This window comes from Sphaeramia orbicularis, chromosome 6 (genome assembly GCF_902148855.1).
Source record: "Sphaeramia orbicularis chromosome 6, fSphaOr1.1, whole genome shotgun sequence".
NCBI classification, from domain to species: Eukaryota; Metazoa; Chordata; class Actinopteri; order Kurtiformes; family Apogonidae; genus Sphaeramia; species Sphaeramia orbicularis.
This window is the reverse complement of record NC_043962.1, coordinates 53485579-53504680: the sequence shown is the minus strand read 5'-3', so window position 1 is coordinate 53504680 and position 19102 is coordinate 53485579. Positions and strand designations below refer to the sequence as shown.

General features: G+C 37.4%; 1 protein-coding gene and 1 long non-coding RNA gene across 4 annotated transcripts in view; both read left to right on the top strand.

Annotated features, from left to right (window-relative positions):
- The window catches only part of tmtc3 (transmembrane O-mannosyltransferase targeting cadherins 3), a 52101-nt gene extending 47178 nt beyond the window's left edge, over nt 1-4923 (top strand). For 2 of the 3 annotated variants that reach the window (XM_030137228.1, XM_030137229.1), the window contains exon 14: nt 367-4921. In XM_030137228.1, coding sequence (XP_029993088.1) covers nt 367-1232 — 866 coding nt within the window. In that variant the 3' untranslated portion in view covers nt 1233-4921. Of the gene's footprint in view, nt 1-366 lie in introns of all 3 variants that reach the window. The other variant, XM_030137230.1, reaches the window with a different exon arrangement.
- Nucleotides 4924-17497: 12574 nt separating this feature from the next.
- Nucleotides 17498-18200, top strand: LOC115421418 (uncharacterized). The gene is made up of 3 exons (XR_003935674.1): nt 17498-17584; nt 18041-18046; nt 18169-18200. It is a non-coding gene; the product is annotated as an uncharacterized LOC115421418 (long non-coding RNA).
- Nucleotides 18201-19102: the final 902 nt, after the last annotated feature.

Here is a 19102-nt window from a genome sequence, read left to right as displayed (position 1 = left end):
AGAGCAATGCAGTCTGTGAACCACCTTGAAATGAATTAGTCTATGTCTTAAGCAGATTGAGGATGAATGAATATTCTGAAGTTTAGATTGCCATACATCTTCAGGAAACCCTGTGCCCAGTTCTCTCTCCCATTTTCTCTGAACACACGCCTAGGGTTCCAAATTAGAGGAATTGACTACAGTATATATTTTACCAGTTGTCCCTTTGGAATGTGGATTTATGTCCAGAATAGTTTGTTCAGTCCTAATTTTAACCCAGTCAAGTAGAAAAGAAGCAGTTGATGAGGCTTAGAACAAAATTCAGGATTTGAAGTTTAGCAACTGTGATTTCTGACTGATAATTAAAATTGAGTATCCATCTGGCAGGTGAGCCCAAGTTCTGGCCTGAGGCTAACCGTCGCTTCCTGACCTACGTGGAGGAGGAGCCCAAAGATGCCAACGGTTACTTCAACCTGGGGATGCTGGCCATGGATGCCAACGAAAATGCTGCAGCGGAGCGGTGGATGCGTAAAGCCATCGGTCTGCAGGCCGGCTTCCGCAGTGCGCTGTTTAACCTAGCACTGCTTTATTCTCAGTCCAAACGAGAGATGGATGCTCTGCCCGTGTTGGACGAGCTGCTGCGCCACCACCCGGAGCACATCAAGGGTCTGATCCTGAAAGGCGACATCCTTATGAACCACAAGAAGGACACACAAGGCGCTAAAACCTGCTTCGAGCGCATTTTACGCATGGACCCCACCAACGTGCAAGGCAAACACAACCTGTGCGTAGTTTACTTCGAGGAGCGCGACCTGCCACGGGCTGAGCGCTGCCTGGAGGAGACCCTCGCATTGGCGCCGAATGAGGAGTACGTGAGGCGTCATTTGAGTATTGTGCGCAGTAAAATGGCTGCCATGAGCGCAGCAGGACAGCCGTTGAGTTCGACAGAGGGAGCCAACGTACAGGCCAGGGAGGAAAAGCAGAAGAGAGTGAAGGAAGGGGTGGAGGGTGAGGAGGAAGGGAGGGGAGCTGATACCGTTGGAAAAGGGGCTGGGGGTAAGAAGAATGTGCGGAAATCCTCTGCAGAAAGCCTCGGAGATGTGGGTGTGGACCAATCAGAGTCTTTGGACAGTAGCCAGTCTGACAAGCGGACTAAGGGTAAGTCCTCTAAAGAGATTAAAGATATAGAGAAAAAACGGGCAGCAGCGTTGAAGAGACTAGAGGAGATTGAGCGCATATTAAGTGGCGATTGACATGGTGGTCATTTATAGTCGGACTCCTTTTATAAGACTGCCTTTTTCCCCTGATTAAAATGTGTAATCGACTGCTATTTTATTACTTTGATTTTGTTCGCAGGCGGCTCCTTCTGCTCCTGCTCTTTAACACTAATCTTGCTAAGAAGGGAAATGTTTATCTGCACATGAATCTCATGTAACAATAAGCACAAAGCCAGTTTGGGAGAATCTATTTAAAGCTTTGGCAGATATAGATGCCAGCGTGTGTGCTTCATCTGAATGTGACTTCATATATCGTAGATCTGCAGTAGTATTGTTGTTTTTGTTTCTTTTTCCTCGTGTAGTCATTGTTTATCACTGGATTTTTGATGCTAAGATGTGACTCACTCTTGTGTTATTGTTTTTAAAAACAGAATGATTGTATCATGGACAATTAAAGGAAATGACGAGTTCCCCAGATTTCCTCAAGGCAGGATGATATCCTCAAAATAACCTGAGAGAAAAATAACCCTCCACACTACATCAAAACCAGGCTTCTGTTTCACTGGAGCAGCATCCGCTAATCTGTATTGATCTCACTTCCTACCTCTACATCATCGACCATTTCTGCACACAGCTGCCTTCACTGCAAGCTTTCATTGTGATCCCATTTATGGACTATTATCTGTCACATTACTCCACACTTCTCCAAGCCTGTCTTCTTTGTTTTTTTTTAAGGTCCACGTCCTTTTTTGTGGGTTTTTCTGCCAAACAATCGCATACACATCATCCTGACCTGGGCAACACTCTTTTAATGTGACGGTCAACAAAGACACACATCAGGCCTCGTCATGTGTTCCTCATTCTCTAAAGTCACTTCCACTTCGCAGAGGTGCTTTTCACAGCACATCTGCAGACATCAGTTCATTCTCCCCTACACTGATAATTTGGTTGTGTGATACTGCAGCTGAAATACCTTTGGGATGTTCAGCATTTTTATGTAGTTGCCATTGACTTCAACATCATTTGTGATGACCCTGAATTTTTCTGTTATTAGCATCAGGGCTGACAGGGCCAATCTGACCAAAAGGTCATATGATGATCCTTTGAGGCTGAATCAAAGTCCAAAACTTTTACTCACAGCTGGAAAAATGTCAGCTTGTTACAACTAAAACCAGATTATCCATACCATAAGTTCAGGGACGGATGAGGCAGTGTAATGTTATTTGACTAAAAATTTTGCATCATTTTGGAACAATATTGGATCTTGACTAGAAGAAAAAGACACACTCAAAAAAATTATAAAGATAATAACAAAGAAAGCCTCAGCTGTTTGCTCTCAACTTTGTCTTCTAAGCTTTAGCTGCAGTATGTTCTGATAATCACATGATTATACACAGCCTGGCCAAAAACATGTCCCTCACACAATATTTTGTTGGACCACCTTTAACTTTGATTACTGGTCTTAGTCACTGTGGCATAAATGATGCCACACTATGCTTATGAAATGTCACAATAAATGTCACACCATTTATTTCCACTCTGTGGCGGCCAATCCATGTGTGAAAATGATGTGGTATGCTTCCTGAACCACTTTTCGCAAACCTTATGAACCTGATGATTCCTGACAATGTCCATAAGAAAAGTGATGGTCGTTCAACAAATGTGTGAGTTATTGTTAAAGAACTTGTCGCTGATTAAATATATACTGATCATTGCAGTATTAATCCAATGGAAGGAAATGAACTATTTACTGTTTTATCCATCCATCCATTTTTTTTGTCCAGGCTGTGTAATTTCCTAGTATAAAGACGAGTGTTGCAGTTGTCAAACAGCATTAACGCAACAGTGTACTCAATCCCATCACAGTTTCATGACACAAAAATCTTTTTGCACTTGTCAAAACAGAGTATTGCAGAAATAACTGTTAAAACCCAGAAATTACTCAGAATTTTGCACTTCTGGTTCCCTCAACTCCAAGTCAGTTGTGGTTTTAAATGGTTTTGATGGCTGAAAGTTTGTATTTTTTTTTTTCTACAACAAAAAATACATGTAAATATTCACTGGTGGATCTGGAAGCTTTAATCTATCTTAAAAAGGAATTTGTGAACAAGCAGCTAAAACATATTACACACATTGTCAGGTTATCTTAATCAAACCAACCAACAAACTCATTTCCTCACCAGTCCACTTCCACAGCCTCGTGTCACTCTCCTTTGAACTGTTCGAGTGTGATTTAAAGGTTTTTGTAGAGGAGGAACAAACATGAACCTAAATGATGGTACCTTCAGGATGTTAAAACTGATGTCATGTGGCCATGTTATGGTTTGCTTTTAACATTAATGTTTTACTTTTGCTGACTGCTCGTAAGCTTGAAAAATCACAAACTAACATATTTTCTGTGTTTTTCCAAGATACAGTGGAAAAATCCTGTAAAGTTTTTGTCAAGAGAACTGAGGTTGCACTAATGTCCAGGTTCAATAATGTATTTGAGCAAAGCATTAGTGTAAAACCACAGTTATTACACACTAAATGTCTGCAGCCACCAGCAGGTCACAGAATGCTGCAGTTCATCACCATCTTAAGTATTTTTTCAGTCGTAACAAAGCATGTCACATAAACACATCAGCAAACATTTTTAGTGCCAACAGACTATTAATAATTTCTTTAAACTCTCTTAACTACGCTTGCGAGACTAGCAACATTCTATTACAATGATTATATTTTATTTATTGTCCAGCCATACTGTCATTTATTTATTGACTGAGGTCTTATACGTTCAAATCTACAGATATTTTGCCAAATTAACATCATCTGCAATATAAGATTATCTAATCGCGTGGCTTTGTTTTTCAACATTCAGTGTGCTTTGGATCCATATTAAAACTTGAGAAACTAGAAGTCATCCTGGCCTACCACTCCTCTGGTCTCCCTTTCTGCTATTGACTGTTTTCCAAGAGGTTTGACAACTTAAAAACAGCTCTTTGTTGTGAAGAAGAAGCCAATTCTACGTCATGTGTTGGTTGTTGTTCACGTTGAAAACACTGTAAAAGGTTAATCCTCTGAGATGAGCTGTGAAACAGGAAGGGTTATTCAATTCATCAGCTGTTTGTCACAAAGGAAATCGAGTCGAACTGTTAAAATATTCCTCCTTTTCACAGTTCCCATCATGTTCCTGTTTTCATTTCACAGTGCAATAATTAGTTTGAGTACTAATTAGAACTGCTCAGTGCAGTGGGAGAAGACTGATTACTGTAAGTGGTGAGCACTGTGGCGGTACTATAGAGCTTTGCTATGCATTAACTGTGGTTAGCTCTTAAAAAAAAAAAGTCTATGTACATATTTTGACAGTGTTTTACTTGTACCCCATGTTATTTATTATTTTATATGCACTGCAAATGCTGTAGATGTTTGTTTACCACTGACAGTATGCTTTACAATCATGGTGCATTATTTTGTCTTTAAGTGTATGTACTGTCGTCTGTTCAGCATTGCCATAGATCACTTCAAATACTAGAGCCCATGTCAGGGTTAGAGGATCTAAACCACCTCCCCCCGGTATAGTAGGTACATTTGTGAATGAGGACACATCCTGTTTGCCACTTTTCCTTTGTCACCTGATTTTGCGGAGCAACTGATTTTTGTACGATTTAAGATTTTTTTTTAATACTGCAATATCCCTTGGTGGTGGGGTCTAGGATATAATAAATAAAGTGAGATGATGACTCAATGCCTCTGTGTCAGTGTGTCTTTTCAGCACAACACGATGTGGAACACCGGTTACAATCCAATTTCCATCCCCAAATTGAGTTCCAAATGTAAATTCAATGTACTGAAATTTGCTGCCATCAAGTTTTCAATCTAATGTCATTTGCAGATACATGACATCTAATGCGACTATTTATCCGTGACCTGATCAGAACATTTTGGTGAAGATGCAAGAATGGAAAAAACAAAAGCTACAGATAACTGTTTGGAGAATTAGTAAAGGCTAAATTCAGATTAAACACAAAAAAAACCCTCACCTTTAACAAAGTGCTTTGTGCCAAATTTGTGCAAGAGCCGCCACTTTGTATATTAGGAATTTGTACGAGGGGAGACGGACTGACAGGTCAGCAAATCCTATGGTGTAGACTGGCCCTTCTTACAGGGCGCAGAATAGTACTGCAGCACTGGAAAACTACTAATACTGTATCTAATAGAATAGAATAGACTTTATTTGCCATTTGCACAGTGTTAAATCCTAAGTACTACTTTGGTTCAGCTCTCCGTTTAAATAGGGTCCTGATCTCAGGTGGCTAAGCTGGGGTCTTACCCTCACGCACTAACCCGTAGAGATACTACTTAGCTGAACAAATTTTGGAACACTCACCTGTCTTCTAACTGCCTTTAATTCCAACCTGTGCCCCGCTAACTCTGGTACCAGAACTGCCTGGAGAAACCCACTCTGTGGTCAGTAATAATACCAGCCCAATTGGTTTTGGCAGCTGTTCCACATGGATTTAGTGCACTTGTTACATGACAGGTAATAATTTGAAGGCCAGGAATGGAAGGCCTTCGGGACACATAAATGGTAGGTGGATTAAGGCTAAGATACCTTCAGGACCTTTGATGTTATGCACACAACAAATCTAACTTTTTACATTCACCAACATAATGTACCACCTTGGGAATAATTCAAGAAGAATTTAGAATTTACTTTTTATAAATTTATTGTAGGCAATTTAGCAAAGCAAAGCATAAGCATAAATCATCAATTAATCAATCAACAATTAAATCATTAAACTGAACTTTTAAGACTAAAAATCAATACCTGGATTATTAAACTAACTGTCCTCAATTTTCCTTACTTCAACGCAATCCCTGTTGTAATCTCTCAACCCACAGTTCACTGCTTTGAGTGCTTTTGAAAATGTCCCAAATTGTTGCCTTGCTTGATGTCCTCAAGGGAAGTAAAAAAGGAAAAACTTATGTTTCCGAATTTAAGAAAAAATTGGAAAAAAGTTCAAATTCAGAAAAAAATAAAAATTAATACAATTTAGAAGATGAGCTCAGCAGCTCAGCCAAAACTGCCAAAACCATCTTTAAATGCCAGGTAAAAGGAAAAAGAACTAAGAAATATAAAAATCTTCTTCTTTTCCAGTTTGGACCAAAGCAGGGAAAAACCCAACAAACTCTGGTAAACAGCTGGTTCGTTGGCAAATGTCCCCATGGAGTTGGTAAAAGTTCTCTTAAAGACAGTTCTTGTCCTTAAAGTCTTTTTGGTCCATTGTCTCTTAGATGAAATAGGTCTTTGTCTTCAAATCTCGATTCATCGATGCAGAGTCACTCTATCTGATGAAACCTCCAGCATTCTTTTGAGAAGTAAGATTAACTCCGAAGCCAATCTGCCACGCTCCTTTCTGGTCTCAAAAGAGCATTGCTCAGAGTTATCTTCTCTACGTTTTACAACGTAGGGCACGCAACTTCTTAGAGCGTCTCGCACTTCTGAAATGCTATAATAGCGATTCTGGTTTTTAACCAAACTCTAGGCATTACCTCATTGACGCCTAGACAGTTGACTTCATCAATAGATGAGTCATGTCCAGATGTCTCTGGTGGAGCGTCTCTTTTTTACCAGTCTTGACCAGTTTCGTTGCAGCAAATAGCCTATTGTTTGTCTCACTTCTCCTTTTGTAAGTTGTCTGACTGTGTACGTACATTTTGTACAGGCCATGTCCCAGCTCGTCTCCTCTACACACAGTAATCACAAATGAATCAACATTCATTTAAACATAGTTTTCTTAACTATACTTGTTGATCACAATACATATATCTAATTCAACTTAATAAATCAACTCAGTCATCATGTTAGTATTACATTATACTGGATAATATGGTTTCATTCAATGCCTATGCTGACCTGAGGAGCCCTGACCTCGACCTAACTTGACAACAGATACATAGCAGTATAGGTACATTGGAATTCTTGTGCGTTTCCCTGAGTCACAGAGTTAGTAAAAGATAAAGATATGACATAAAAGACAGATACAAAACATAAACACAGCTAAAACATATAAAAAACAGTTATTGCACATACAAGCACAAATACACATTTGTAAAATAAAGTATTATAAAAAGAGTAATAAGAGTACTGAGAGGTAACAACAACTTATTGCACATTCGAATTAAAAGTACTGGGACATAGAGCAGGTTATTGCACATGGGGAAATGGTTAGAATGGATAGCTCTGAACAACTGATTTTTAAAATAAATAACAGACAGGAGAAATCAATCAATAAATAAGGGGCCCATTTTTAGATGAAGTGCGGAATAAATAACTGAGCGGATCTGCCTGCAGTCTTGGGTATTCCTATAATAGCTTTAAGGGATTGGTATTCTGATATCACAATGTATTATGATAAATGTTTTATTGTCCTGGCCTTGGCCTTATCTCACCTGGAAAGATTTATAATGTAACAAAATTGACAGTACTCTATTGTTTTTGTATTTGTGTGGGGTTTTTTTAGATTTGATTTTCATATCTTTATTGGTATATTTTCTTTTAATTTCAGCTTAGTGTATCACTGTAAAATGTTTAATGAAAAAAAAAGAAAAACTGCTAAAAAGTGAGTTACAGAAAGAAAAGAAAAAAAAAAACACCTCTCCTTAGTCCTGATATCACACATTAAACTGTCCATTATCTCTTAAATGAAGACTCCTGTAAAACACAATGAATAGTTCTTTTAAAAATAGAAGAACTAGTCCATGAACCTGATCAATGTAATAATCCTCCTCCTGCTCAGATCAGGTTTTTATTAAAATAGACTCTGATCCAATACAGATTAAAAAAAACATTGTTGTAGATCACCATATTTAACATTTCATGCAAGAATTAAGAGAAGAGCCAATTATTCCCACATGTGGACATCATGGAAGAGAAGAAGGAATATTGTCTTTTTAAGGTTCTGAGCGCAATTCCATAAAAAACTAATAACAAAAACAATTTTTGAGAAGAAAACAGCTCAAACTGATGCTAACAAATGAGACTGAATCTACACTGAAATATTGCAGTGATGTAGGAACTGCTAAAATACTTACGCTGAGAGAAAAAAAACTAATTCCTGTAATTTTTTTGGCTCATTCTAATGTCTGTGTAGGTTCTCATTTGCCAAGGTCGCCGTTCTTCTCAGTAGTTGTTCTCTGTTCAACTGGATTGGTTTAGCTCGTTTGAAAACATCATCTCTCATCCAAGAGACTTCTTCACTTCTGAACTGAAATACATCCAAATAGTATGATATGTGACTTTATTTATCCAACTGAGACAGGACAAGTGTTTGAGACGTGTGAAATGTAGAGAACAGGGCAGATTAAAACTAAATAAAAGACAAAATGATGTGAAGCACAGATTAAAACAATGTGAATAACACAAGAAGACAAACTAATGGAAAAGACAAAAATGTAACTCATATTGTATAAGACGCAACAAGAAAAATGGCAAAAAAAAAAAAAAAAAAACCACATTATTTTGTAAATGTCCTTTATTTTTTTGGTCCTGAGCTGAAAACATTGCTCTAGATCAGGGGTGTCTAACTCATTTTATTTCAGGGTCCATATTTAGCTAAATTTGATCTGAAGTGGGCCGAACCAGTAAAATAATAACATAATAATATATAAATAATGTCAACTCCAAACTTCTCTCTATATTTTAGAGTGAAAAAAGTAAATTTACATTATGAAAAGGTTTACATCTACAAACTATCCTTTCAAAAGATGTGAATAACCTGAACAAACTGAAAAAACTAAGTGTAATTTTAAATTTTAATAATAATTTTAAATTTTAATATTATGCCTCAGTTTATCATTTCCACATGTACATTATAACTTAGAGATCACGGTCGATCTACAAATACACAAAACATTTAACAACAGGCAGAATATTGTTAAAATTATACTTACTTCTCTTAAGATATTTCAGGTTGTTCATATTTGTTCAGGTCATTCACATTTTTTGCAAAATTATACTTTTAGTGTAAATACATGAAAATATTTACATTTACAAAGAGAAAAATTTGGAGTTGTCATTATTTATATGTTATTATGATAGTATTTTACTGAATCCTGCCCTCTTGAGATTGAATTGGTCTGAATGTGGAACCTGAACTAAAAGGATTGTTAATATCTTCAGTGTAATTTTTGCATTTCACACATTCATCCCAATGGCCGGACTGGACCCTTTGGCGGACCGGATTTGGGCCCCGGGCCGCATGTTTGACACCTGTGCTCTAGATAATCTATAATAATAGTTGTTTAGAGTGGAGCATCAGGATGACATTAACAAATGTTTATTTCATAGTTTGTGCTGGTCCTAATATCTTTAAATCTGAACAATATCCAAAACCTGTTGTAGATGAAATATGGAGATCCTTCACTTTGTTAATGTACTGATACTTTTGACTGTATTTTACTGTTGCATTTATAATAAATATCTTGCATTTTATATCACAGTTAAGGTTGAACTTATTTTCACTGTTTTAACAACTATTGATTAAAGGTGGGGTTATTCCAATGCTTCCAATGGCAATTTGGTTAATTCCATTGTTACTTTCTGTTTGTCTTTTTTTTTTTTTTTTTAAATCAATGTATGTACTTATTGTTTCTACACTGCAAAAAATCAAAATCTTACCAAGTGTATTTTTCTCATTTCTAGTCAAAATATCTCATCACACTTAAAATAAGACATAATCACCTAAAGAGTAACTTTTCAGTGAGATGTAAGAGCTTATTGTTAGACAATAGATCTTGAAAATCTTATTTCAAGAAATCTTACCAAGATAATTTTAACTTGTTCCACTGGCAGATTATTTTGTTTTAATTAAGCAAAAAAAATCTTGAATTAAGCAAAAAAAAAAAAAAAAAAAAAAAATCTGCCAATGGAATAAATGAAAATTATCTTGGTAAAATTTCTTGAAATAAGTTTGTCAAGATCTATTGTCTAAAAATAAGTTCTTACATCTCACTGAAAAGTTACTCTTTAGGTGATTGTCTTATTTTAAGTGTGATGACATATTTTGACTAGAAATGAGAAAAATACATGTGGTAAGATTTTGATTTTTGCAGTGCAGACTCAAACTGACGACGTACCTTCAGTTTTCTACAATTTTAATTGTGTTTACACATGCACAGATGTAAAAGAACAAAATAAATCAGATTAACCTGTACCAGGAAGACATCAGAGTACTGAGGAGAAATCCAGGTGTGTTGATCTGATTTCTCATAATCAGATTACAGCTGTTATCTGATAAAACATATCAGATTATACTCTTTACATAATCATTTGAATAATCTGATAACTCCAGGAATCCGATAATGATTGGAGTATTAGTGTGAATTCATCTCAACTAAAATACAGGGAGTAGACGGTGCAGGTATTTTGTTAGTTGTAAAAAGAAAAGTTGCCTGGGGAATAAATACTTGAATGAAGTACAGATACTTGAAAAATCCTAACATCACAGAAAGTCAAAGTCTGACTTTTCAACGCCCTCCACTCAGACTCAAAGCCTTGTTTCTTTCAGAATGAGTGGAGCGCCATGTTTCTGTCAAACTGTCAAAATGCACCTTCATACACCTTGATGAGCCGCCACCGCTAATACTTTGCCTCAGGACCTTCTAGTGTTGAAGGGACCTACTGAGCGTCGTTTATGTGACACGTCACCTGGAGACATTATGGCTGCTCTCACGCACTCAGTGAATTACTCAACATAATGTAGAAGGGGATGCTCTGTAGTTGACAGAATCAGCCGAGTGGGAAAGGGCCTGAAAAATCACAAAAAAAAAAAAAAACGACAAAATTAAAAATAACGGTACGTATGTTATGCAGCAGCTATTATAATATGAAACCATGGCTTACTGACAGAAAATGTTATATTTAAGTTCATGTGTGTTTACTTTTTATCAGTGCATTTAACTGTTTATTAGTTGTAGAAGTGGGAAATAAAGAGATATTTCGATACTTGCTGTTCCAGATTTCTGTACTCTATTTACGTATTTACTGTTCTGACGAGGGGTTCCTTTGACTTCTTGCATTTTAACACGAATATCTGCGCTACCTGTTCCTACAAATCAGGCTCATTTCTTCAGCTTTTAAAGAATTTGAAGGTGACTATGCATTATTCTTATTTTGCACATAAAAGATCAAGCAAGAAACTAACAACATTTAAGACGTAACAAGATAACAAATTCATGTTGTAATGATGATGCCACTGATCAGTGGCCGCCCCCGTGGGCCCCCCCACCCCCGATCACCACCAAAATTTAATCATTTCTTCCTTATCCCATTTCCAACAAACCCTGAGAATTTCATCCAAATCTGTCCATAACTTTTTGAGTTATGTTGCACACTAACGGACAGACAAACAAACAAACAAACAAACAAACAGACGAACAAACAGACAAACAAACAAACAAACCCTGGCAAAAACATAACCTCCTTGGCGGAGGTAAAGATGCAACAAGACAAAAACATTTAAGAAGCAACAAGGAATAAAACAACAAAAAAGATGTAACAAGACAAAAAACATTAAAGAAGGAGACAAAAACAGCATAAAACAGAAGAAAACTAGAAGCACTCGGAGAGCGCAGACCTCTGCCAAGGCTGATCAGTGGCCCCCCCCGTGGGCCCCCCCACCCCCGATCACCACCAAAATTTAATCATTTCTTCCTTATCCCATTTCCAACAAACCCTGAAAATTTCATCCAAATCTGTCCAGAACTTTTTGAGTTATGTTGCACACTAACGGACAGACAAACAAACAGACAGACAAACAAACAAACAAACAAACAAACCCTGGCAAAAACATAACCTCCTTGGCGGAGGTAACTAGAAGCACTCGGAGAGCGCAGACCTCCGCCAAGGCTGATCAGTGGCCCCCCCGTGGGCCCCCCCACCCCCGATCACCACCAAAATTTAATCATTTCTTCCTTATCCCATTTCCAACAAACCCTGAAAATTTCATCCAAATCTGTCCAGAACTTTTTGAGTTATGTTGCACAGTAACAGACAGACAAACAAACAAACAAACAGACAAACAAACAGACAAACAAACAAACAAACAAACAAACAAACCCTGGCAAAAACATAACCTCCTTGGCGGAGGTAATGAGATGCTGGACTTGGAAAATGCAGTTCAACCTGATGGAGTCTGAGAAGTTTTGCAAGGAACAATGAAGTCAAATCACATAATCCAGACACTCAGTGATTGGATCGGATCTGCTCAGTATTGACTGGAAGGAGTGAACATTTCATGGGGTTTTATATATGTGTTATTATCTTCCCAGAATTGAGTTTTGGGGATATAGTGGTTTTACCCTGAACGCCACCACCAGATCAGCCTCTGGATCTCCTTCATCTGAATGTGGTAACCAGGACAGATTTGGTTGGATTTCTTCTCCTTTGATAATCAACATAGTGGACCCCTAGTGGAAGAACCCAATCAATTTCAGCTTCTGTATGAGAATTAAAAGTTCTCCACATGGGGACACTTTAGTTGAAATTCACTTTTTTGGACATAAATCATCAATAATGGGCTCTATGCACAGCCCCACTACTTCCTGAACTTCAGGTGGGTCCTTTATTTCCTGTCTTTCCTTATTGGACACACTGATTAATCCAGGTGTGCCTAATTAATCAGTAGTCACAACAAGTAGCAGGCACACTTGGATTAATCAGTGTGTCCAATAAGGAAAGACAGGAAATAAAGGAGCCACCTGCAGTTCTGGCAGTAGTGGGGCTGTGCATAGAGTCCATAGGCCGATTGAGATCAAATTTGGTTCATACTGATGTTCTTCCTAAAGTCCATTTTCTGTCTACCATCCAGAGTTCATATGGGGTCATTTTCATTCACTAGGTGGAGTTCTGAGGGGAAAATCTGATTCTCTGACCATTATTCTGCCACTACCAGGTCGATGTAGCTCAAATTTAGTTAATATCAATTGTCCAAGAATTCTCTTTCTTCATGCCACTACCTTGAGTTTCCATGTCTGTGTTGGGGGAGCAGAGGATTGGGGGCATTTCGGGCATATACCCTTGTTGTCAGCCCCCGACTGCTTAAGCCTCGTTAGTTTAGTGTTTTAAGTATGGTTTTAGTACTGAGTTTTACTATGTGTTCTATGTATGTTTTTAGTGTGGATGTGTGGATAAAATCTATATTTTCTGTAACTTCTGCTGCCGCTATCTCTGTCAGGACACTCATGCATAACAGATTTCTAATCTCAACAAGTCGTTTTCCTGGTTAAATAAAGGTTAAATAATAAAAATAAATAAAACATTTATGCAACTGACATTACTTAGGCCCTGTCCAAAAGTTTGTATCGAATAGGCCTTTTGTCTACATGAATCCAGCGTTTTCAGTCGTTGAAATCGCAACTTTTTGAAACCGGGTCCCAGAGAGCATAGATCTGAAAACACGGTTTCAGGTCTTTGTACGACCAAACTGCAACTTTTATAAAACAATGATGTCATAGCCCCACCTCTCTAACCTTTCATCCCAGTAGCAAGACGCCACTTCACAACAACAACAACAACAATAGCAGACTACAGAGTAGTGCTCATACCAAAACAGCTATTGAGCTTATTGGGAATATGGAATCCAAATCTTCGGCTACTCTTTCATTACAATTGGCAACAAACAACCATAGCAACAATATTCACTACATGCTCTTGGATCTGCTGTGGAGTGTTGTTGTTGTTGGTCTTGTTCTTCTTCTTCTGTAGCCTATAGTTTGCATACAGTGTGCAAGCTTTCTTCACATGCTCCACAACTTCTCCATTTTTTGCGGAGCATTACAATGCCACATACAGGCCTGGCATTTGTACTACATCATTTTCAGTGGTTTCGTGTGGACGCAGGTATTTCCTGAAATGACTTCGTGTTCACAGAGCACTTTTTGAAAACAACAAAGAAAAAGATCAGATAGGAAAAGATGTGGTTTCGTGTGGACATGGCCTTAGAAGAAATGTGTTTTCACTTTGGAATTTAAGAGTTTTTCTTTTCTTGTCTTTTCAAGTCAAAAATCAGTAAAATGGGAAAAACAACCAATGAGGGCTACACTTTTTATGGGCACTGTACACTTCACCTTCTGTGTTGTAATATTTTACAACCACATCCTGTTTATATGTAACTATTAGCTGGTTATTGTGGTTATTTGCCCATACCCATTCAGTACTTGACCAAAAGTATAACATGGTTAGGATTAGGCACTGACAGCAATTGGATAAATTAAGGAAAAACACAAAAGGCCTTGGTTTAATACAGAAAAAAGTGATGTTACAGATCATTTCAATCAAACAATAATCTTATCCTAACTTTTGGTAAAGGTATTTATTGTCTAAAACTAAATTCATACAAGCGTTGAACTCTGATAATGCCAATATACACACAGCCATCAATGTTGATTCACAGGGTTTTTTTTAAATGTAGAAATGATATGTATTTGTGGTTAAAAAAAATTCCAGTAAATCATTTTTTTGGCAGATGAGATGTTATAATACTGTTCTTCTTCTGCTTCTGCTTATTGAATAATTCTTTTAAAATATACTTTTCTGCTGAGTCTGTTTTTCATTGAAACTTGCAGCTTCTAATGACTTGGTTAAAGCAAACTTTGAAGCCAATGAAAATAGTTTGGACAGGTTTCGTACAGAGAACCTCAGCGAAATCCAAATCCAAAAGCTCAGGACATGGTAAAAGAGATTACAGTATATTTACTCTCTACACTTTAACACTAACATCTGCACTTTCTGCTCTTTAGTTTTGATTTACTTCATGGGAATTATTTATTTATATTTTGCCTCATTACACACTCACAACATTAAGACTGAATATTTCAACCTACATGGGTGAAAAAAGTAACACATTTAGAAGATGATCAGTAAATCGACAGAAAATCCTTCATAGTGTTCAGGTATATGTATTTTATTTTGCTATTTTTCTGACAACTCTGTCCTTTAACTGCCTCAATTTGAACAAATATCTGGACTTTCTACCTCTTACAAAGTAGGTTTGTTAATTCAGTTTTAATGGGATGGAACTTATACATTATTTTCATTTTGCAATATTGCTCATCTTAAATCAAAGTGAAATAAATAATATTTACTGTACATTGTTAGTCTGAAATTATTCAATGACAATGTATAATTTCCTTAACATCCATTAAAACTGAAGTTGCAAGGCTGTTTTGTAACAGAAAGTCCAGATAAAGGAAAGAGTTGTCAGAAAAATAGAGTCAAGCACATATATGCAATATTTGTCATCTTAGATGAAAGTGAAATAAAGATAAATAACATTCATTCATTCATTCATTTTCTGAACCCGCTTTATCCTCACCAGGGTCACGGGGGTCGCTGGAGCCTATCCCAGCTACTTATGGGCAAAGGTGGGGTACACCCTGGACATGTCTGCAGTTCATCACAGGGCTGACATAGAGACAATCACTTTCACATTCACACCTATGGGCAATTTAGATTAACCCATTAACCTATCAGTGCATGTCTTTGGATGGTGGGAGGAGCCTTGAGTACCTGGCGAGAACCCACAAAAAACACTGGGAGAACATGCTAAGTCCACACAGAAAGGATAAACATAACATAACAAATAAACATGATAACATACATAAAAGAAGCATCAAGAAAAGCAACATTAAGATTTAATGAAGCAAAAATGGTGTTAAAGATGGGGTGCAAGATGTTTTCCTGGAGCATTTTTTATTACATTACTTAAAATCCCCTTCGCACCCTGATTACAACTAATTAATTAAATGCTCTAACACAAAAATTAAAAAAAAATTTAGTCACCAGGTGGAACGGACAGAACTGAAAAAACACCATCCAATCATTTTGAGCACCCACTCGAAATGATTGAATGGTGATATGTCTATCAAACTCAACTGCCATTTGTCCCTCCCCCCTCTGTGCGTACCCTCTTCCAGCATGAATTGTGTCAGAAGGTTGGAGCAACTGTACAGGAAACAAAGCCAGAGCCAGAGCTTGGCTGTATTAGTTATATTAGGCTGGAAAGTTCACCGGCAAACTGTTTTGTCACCAACATAAATCAGTAGGAAATGTAATGTTAGTCAGATAGGTATGAACTGGGGCTGTTCTGTAAGAGCGGGGGAGACTGAATGAGGTATGCATGGATCCGTGAGCCGGAGCCTCAGCTGGGATCAGCGCGGGCTGGAGCCCGAGCCGGGGCCGGAGCCTGAGCTGGGGCCGGCCGTACTGGGCCGGTGCTGGGGATGGTGCCGGAGCCTCATCTGGGTGAATTGTTGCTGTGCAGCGCTCGTGAACCCTTGGGAACAAGAATTGCGTATGCCAGTACTCTGGAGGCGTGGCTTCGGAGGGATGTCTAAAGAAAGGGGTTTGGACTTTTGAATTGAGTATTTTCAAAACGTAGCTTGTTCATACCATTTTTCTAAGATCTCACACCCCACCTTGAAATGATGATTTAAAAAGACACAATACAACCCAAATTACATTTTACAAACTTGATGAAACAGACAGTAAATTGAGACTCAGTTGTGGACATTTACACATTCACTTAAAAGCCCTCAACAGAAAAGTTCCGTCATTCATTGGAGATCTCCCATAATTCAATCAGAACATTTGGCTCTTGGAGTGTATGTTTACTTCTTTTCTAAATCTACACTGAACTGACATGAAGAACCTTCAGTCACAGAGCTGCTCTCATGTGGAACCTGCTCCTGCATGGATCTGGAAGGCACACACACTCTTTCTCCTCGCTGTTCTTTTCTCTCTCCTCTATCCCCACCTGGTCGAGGCAGATGGCCACTGACCTGGAGCCCGGTTCTGTCACAGGTTTTTTATATAATAATAATGGATTGGATTTATATAATGCTTTCGTCTGCACTCAAAGTGCTTCACACTGAATCCATTATTCATACACTCCATTGTCACACACTGGCTCTGAGCAGCTCCGTCAGCGGCAGACTGTTACACCCACATCATCACCACCGCTATCAGACTGTACAACACAACAGTGTAACTCTGTCCTGTTTGTGTTCTACTCTTATGTTAATGTGGATATAGCCTGTTGAGTTTTATTACTTTCTACTATTATTATTATTGCTTGCTGGAGGGCAGTCTTATTGGTCAGTTCATAGGTCTGTCTGTCTGTCTGTCTGTATGCGCTCTAGCGGTCACATTTCAAGCATTATTGATATCAAACCATGACCAAATGATTTGCCATGGTCTGTAGTCAACTTGATTAGTTTTTGGTAATAGTAGGTAAAAGTATAGCTGAGATATAGGCTGAAGTTGGGGTCAAGTGCCTAATTTGCATATTCAGAAAACAGCTTCTATCTTGAAAACTAAGACGGATATCAACTAACTTTGTATTATTGTTTAGGACTTTACCCAAAAGGTCATAAATATGACAAAAGTGAACAAATTTTAATAGATACGTGTCTTTTACATTCCAAAAGATCCATTGCAATGTTTTGGGAAAAAAAACAGCAGGCCGAGTATTACATACTGGGTGAAGCAAATGGTGACAACTTTTCCTTTGGAGAGACTGACGTACATACGAAAAGGAAGGCAGGATATGTTTGAAAAGATATGGGAACCTTTTAAGATGTTTGTTAAAAGTGTTGATTTATAAAATGACAATGAGGAGGAATACATATTCAGTTGTGTAAACCTTACAACAGGGTTAATGACTTCAAAACAGGGCATTAAATTATGTACAACTGTTTAAGGCTGAGAAGTTTGTGATGTGAATGTGTATTGTTTATTTGTAATTTTTTTTTTTTTTTTTTTTTGCTTATGACACTTGTAATGTTGCAGGTGCCTTAGTTAGGTACAGGTCTACATTGCTTGCTACAGTTGTGTGTATATTTACAAGTGTATGAGTGTATATATATAAAATTTATTAATAAATATATTGTTAGGAAAAAAACAAATAAACTTTGTATTATTGACTTATAGGAAGTCGGATTTGACCTTTCATTTGGTACCAATTTCGTTGACCTTGAATGACTTACAAAGGCCAAACACAAGGTCATGATTTTCAAGATACTCAATTTTCACCCATAACTCTTTTTTGCAGATAGAGAAAAACAACTACAATCACATTATAAAGTGTGAAAAACTAGGAGATGAAGTATTTTCCTGTTTCAGAGTTATGGTAGAAAATATCACTTTTTACAGCACTTTTTTACAATTTCCATTGACTTCTAACTTTGGAACTGTTTAAGATAGAAGAATAAAACTTCTACCACAATTTTTAGCTTGAAAAAGTAGGACATAGAGTTCTTTTAGTTTTCCTCTATCACATCTGGTTTCTGAGTGAGAACGGCTGAAAGTTTGCGTGTCACTTGTGTGTAAATTCACAAAATGGCTTCTATCTGTGAAATGATGCAGATATCGACTAACATAGCATTGTCAAGTAATCAAAAGCCACATATGGCCTTTCATTTGGTACCAATTTTATTGACCTTCAATGACCTTGAAAGGTCAAACTCAAGGTCATGATTTTCAAAATACCCAATTTTTGACCATAACTCCATCAATTTTGCAGATACAGAAAAATGAGTATCAGATTATAAGGCGTGTAAATATAGGCCGAAGTTCTCTTTCAAAGCCCTCCGGCAAGCACACTGTCTATGGCAGATTCATTTTTTATATTGTTTGTCTTTTGTAATATCTTTCTGGATACACTTTTTTTCTTGCACTTTAATCTGTTGCTGCTTTGACCAGTGAATTTCCCCACTGTGGAATCAATAAAGTCAAATCTAATCTAATCTAATCTAATCTAATCTATAATAATAATAATAATAATAATAATAATAATAATAATAATAATAATAATGGATTGGATTTATATAGCGCCTTTCTAGACACCCAAAGCGCTTTACATTAT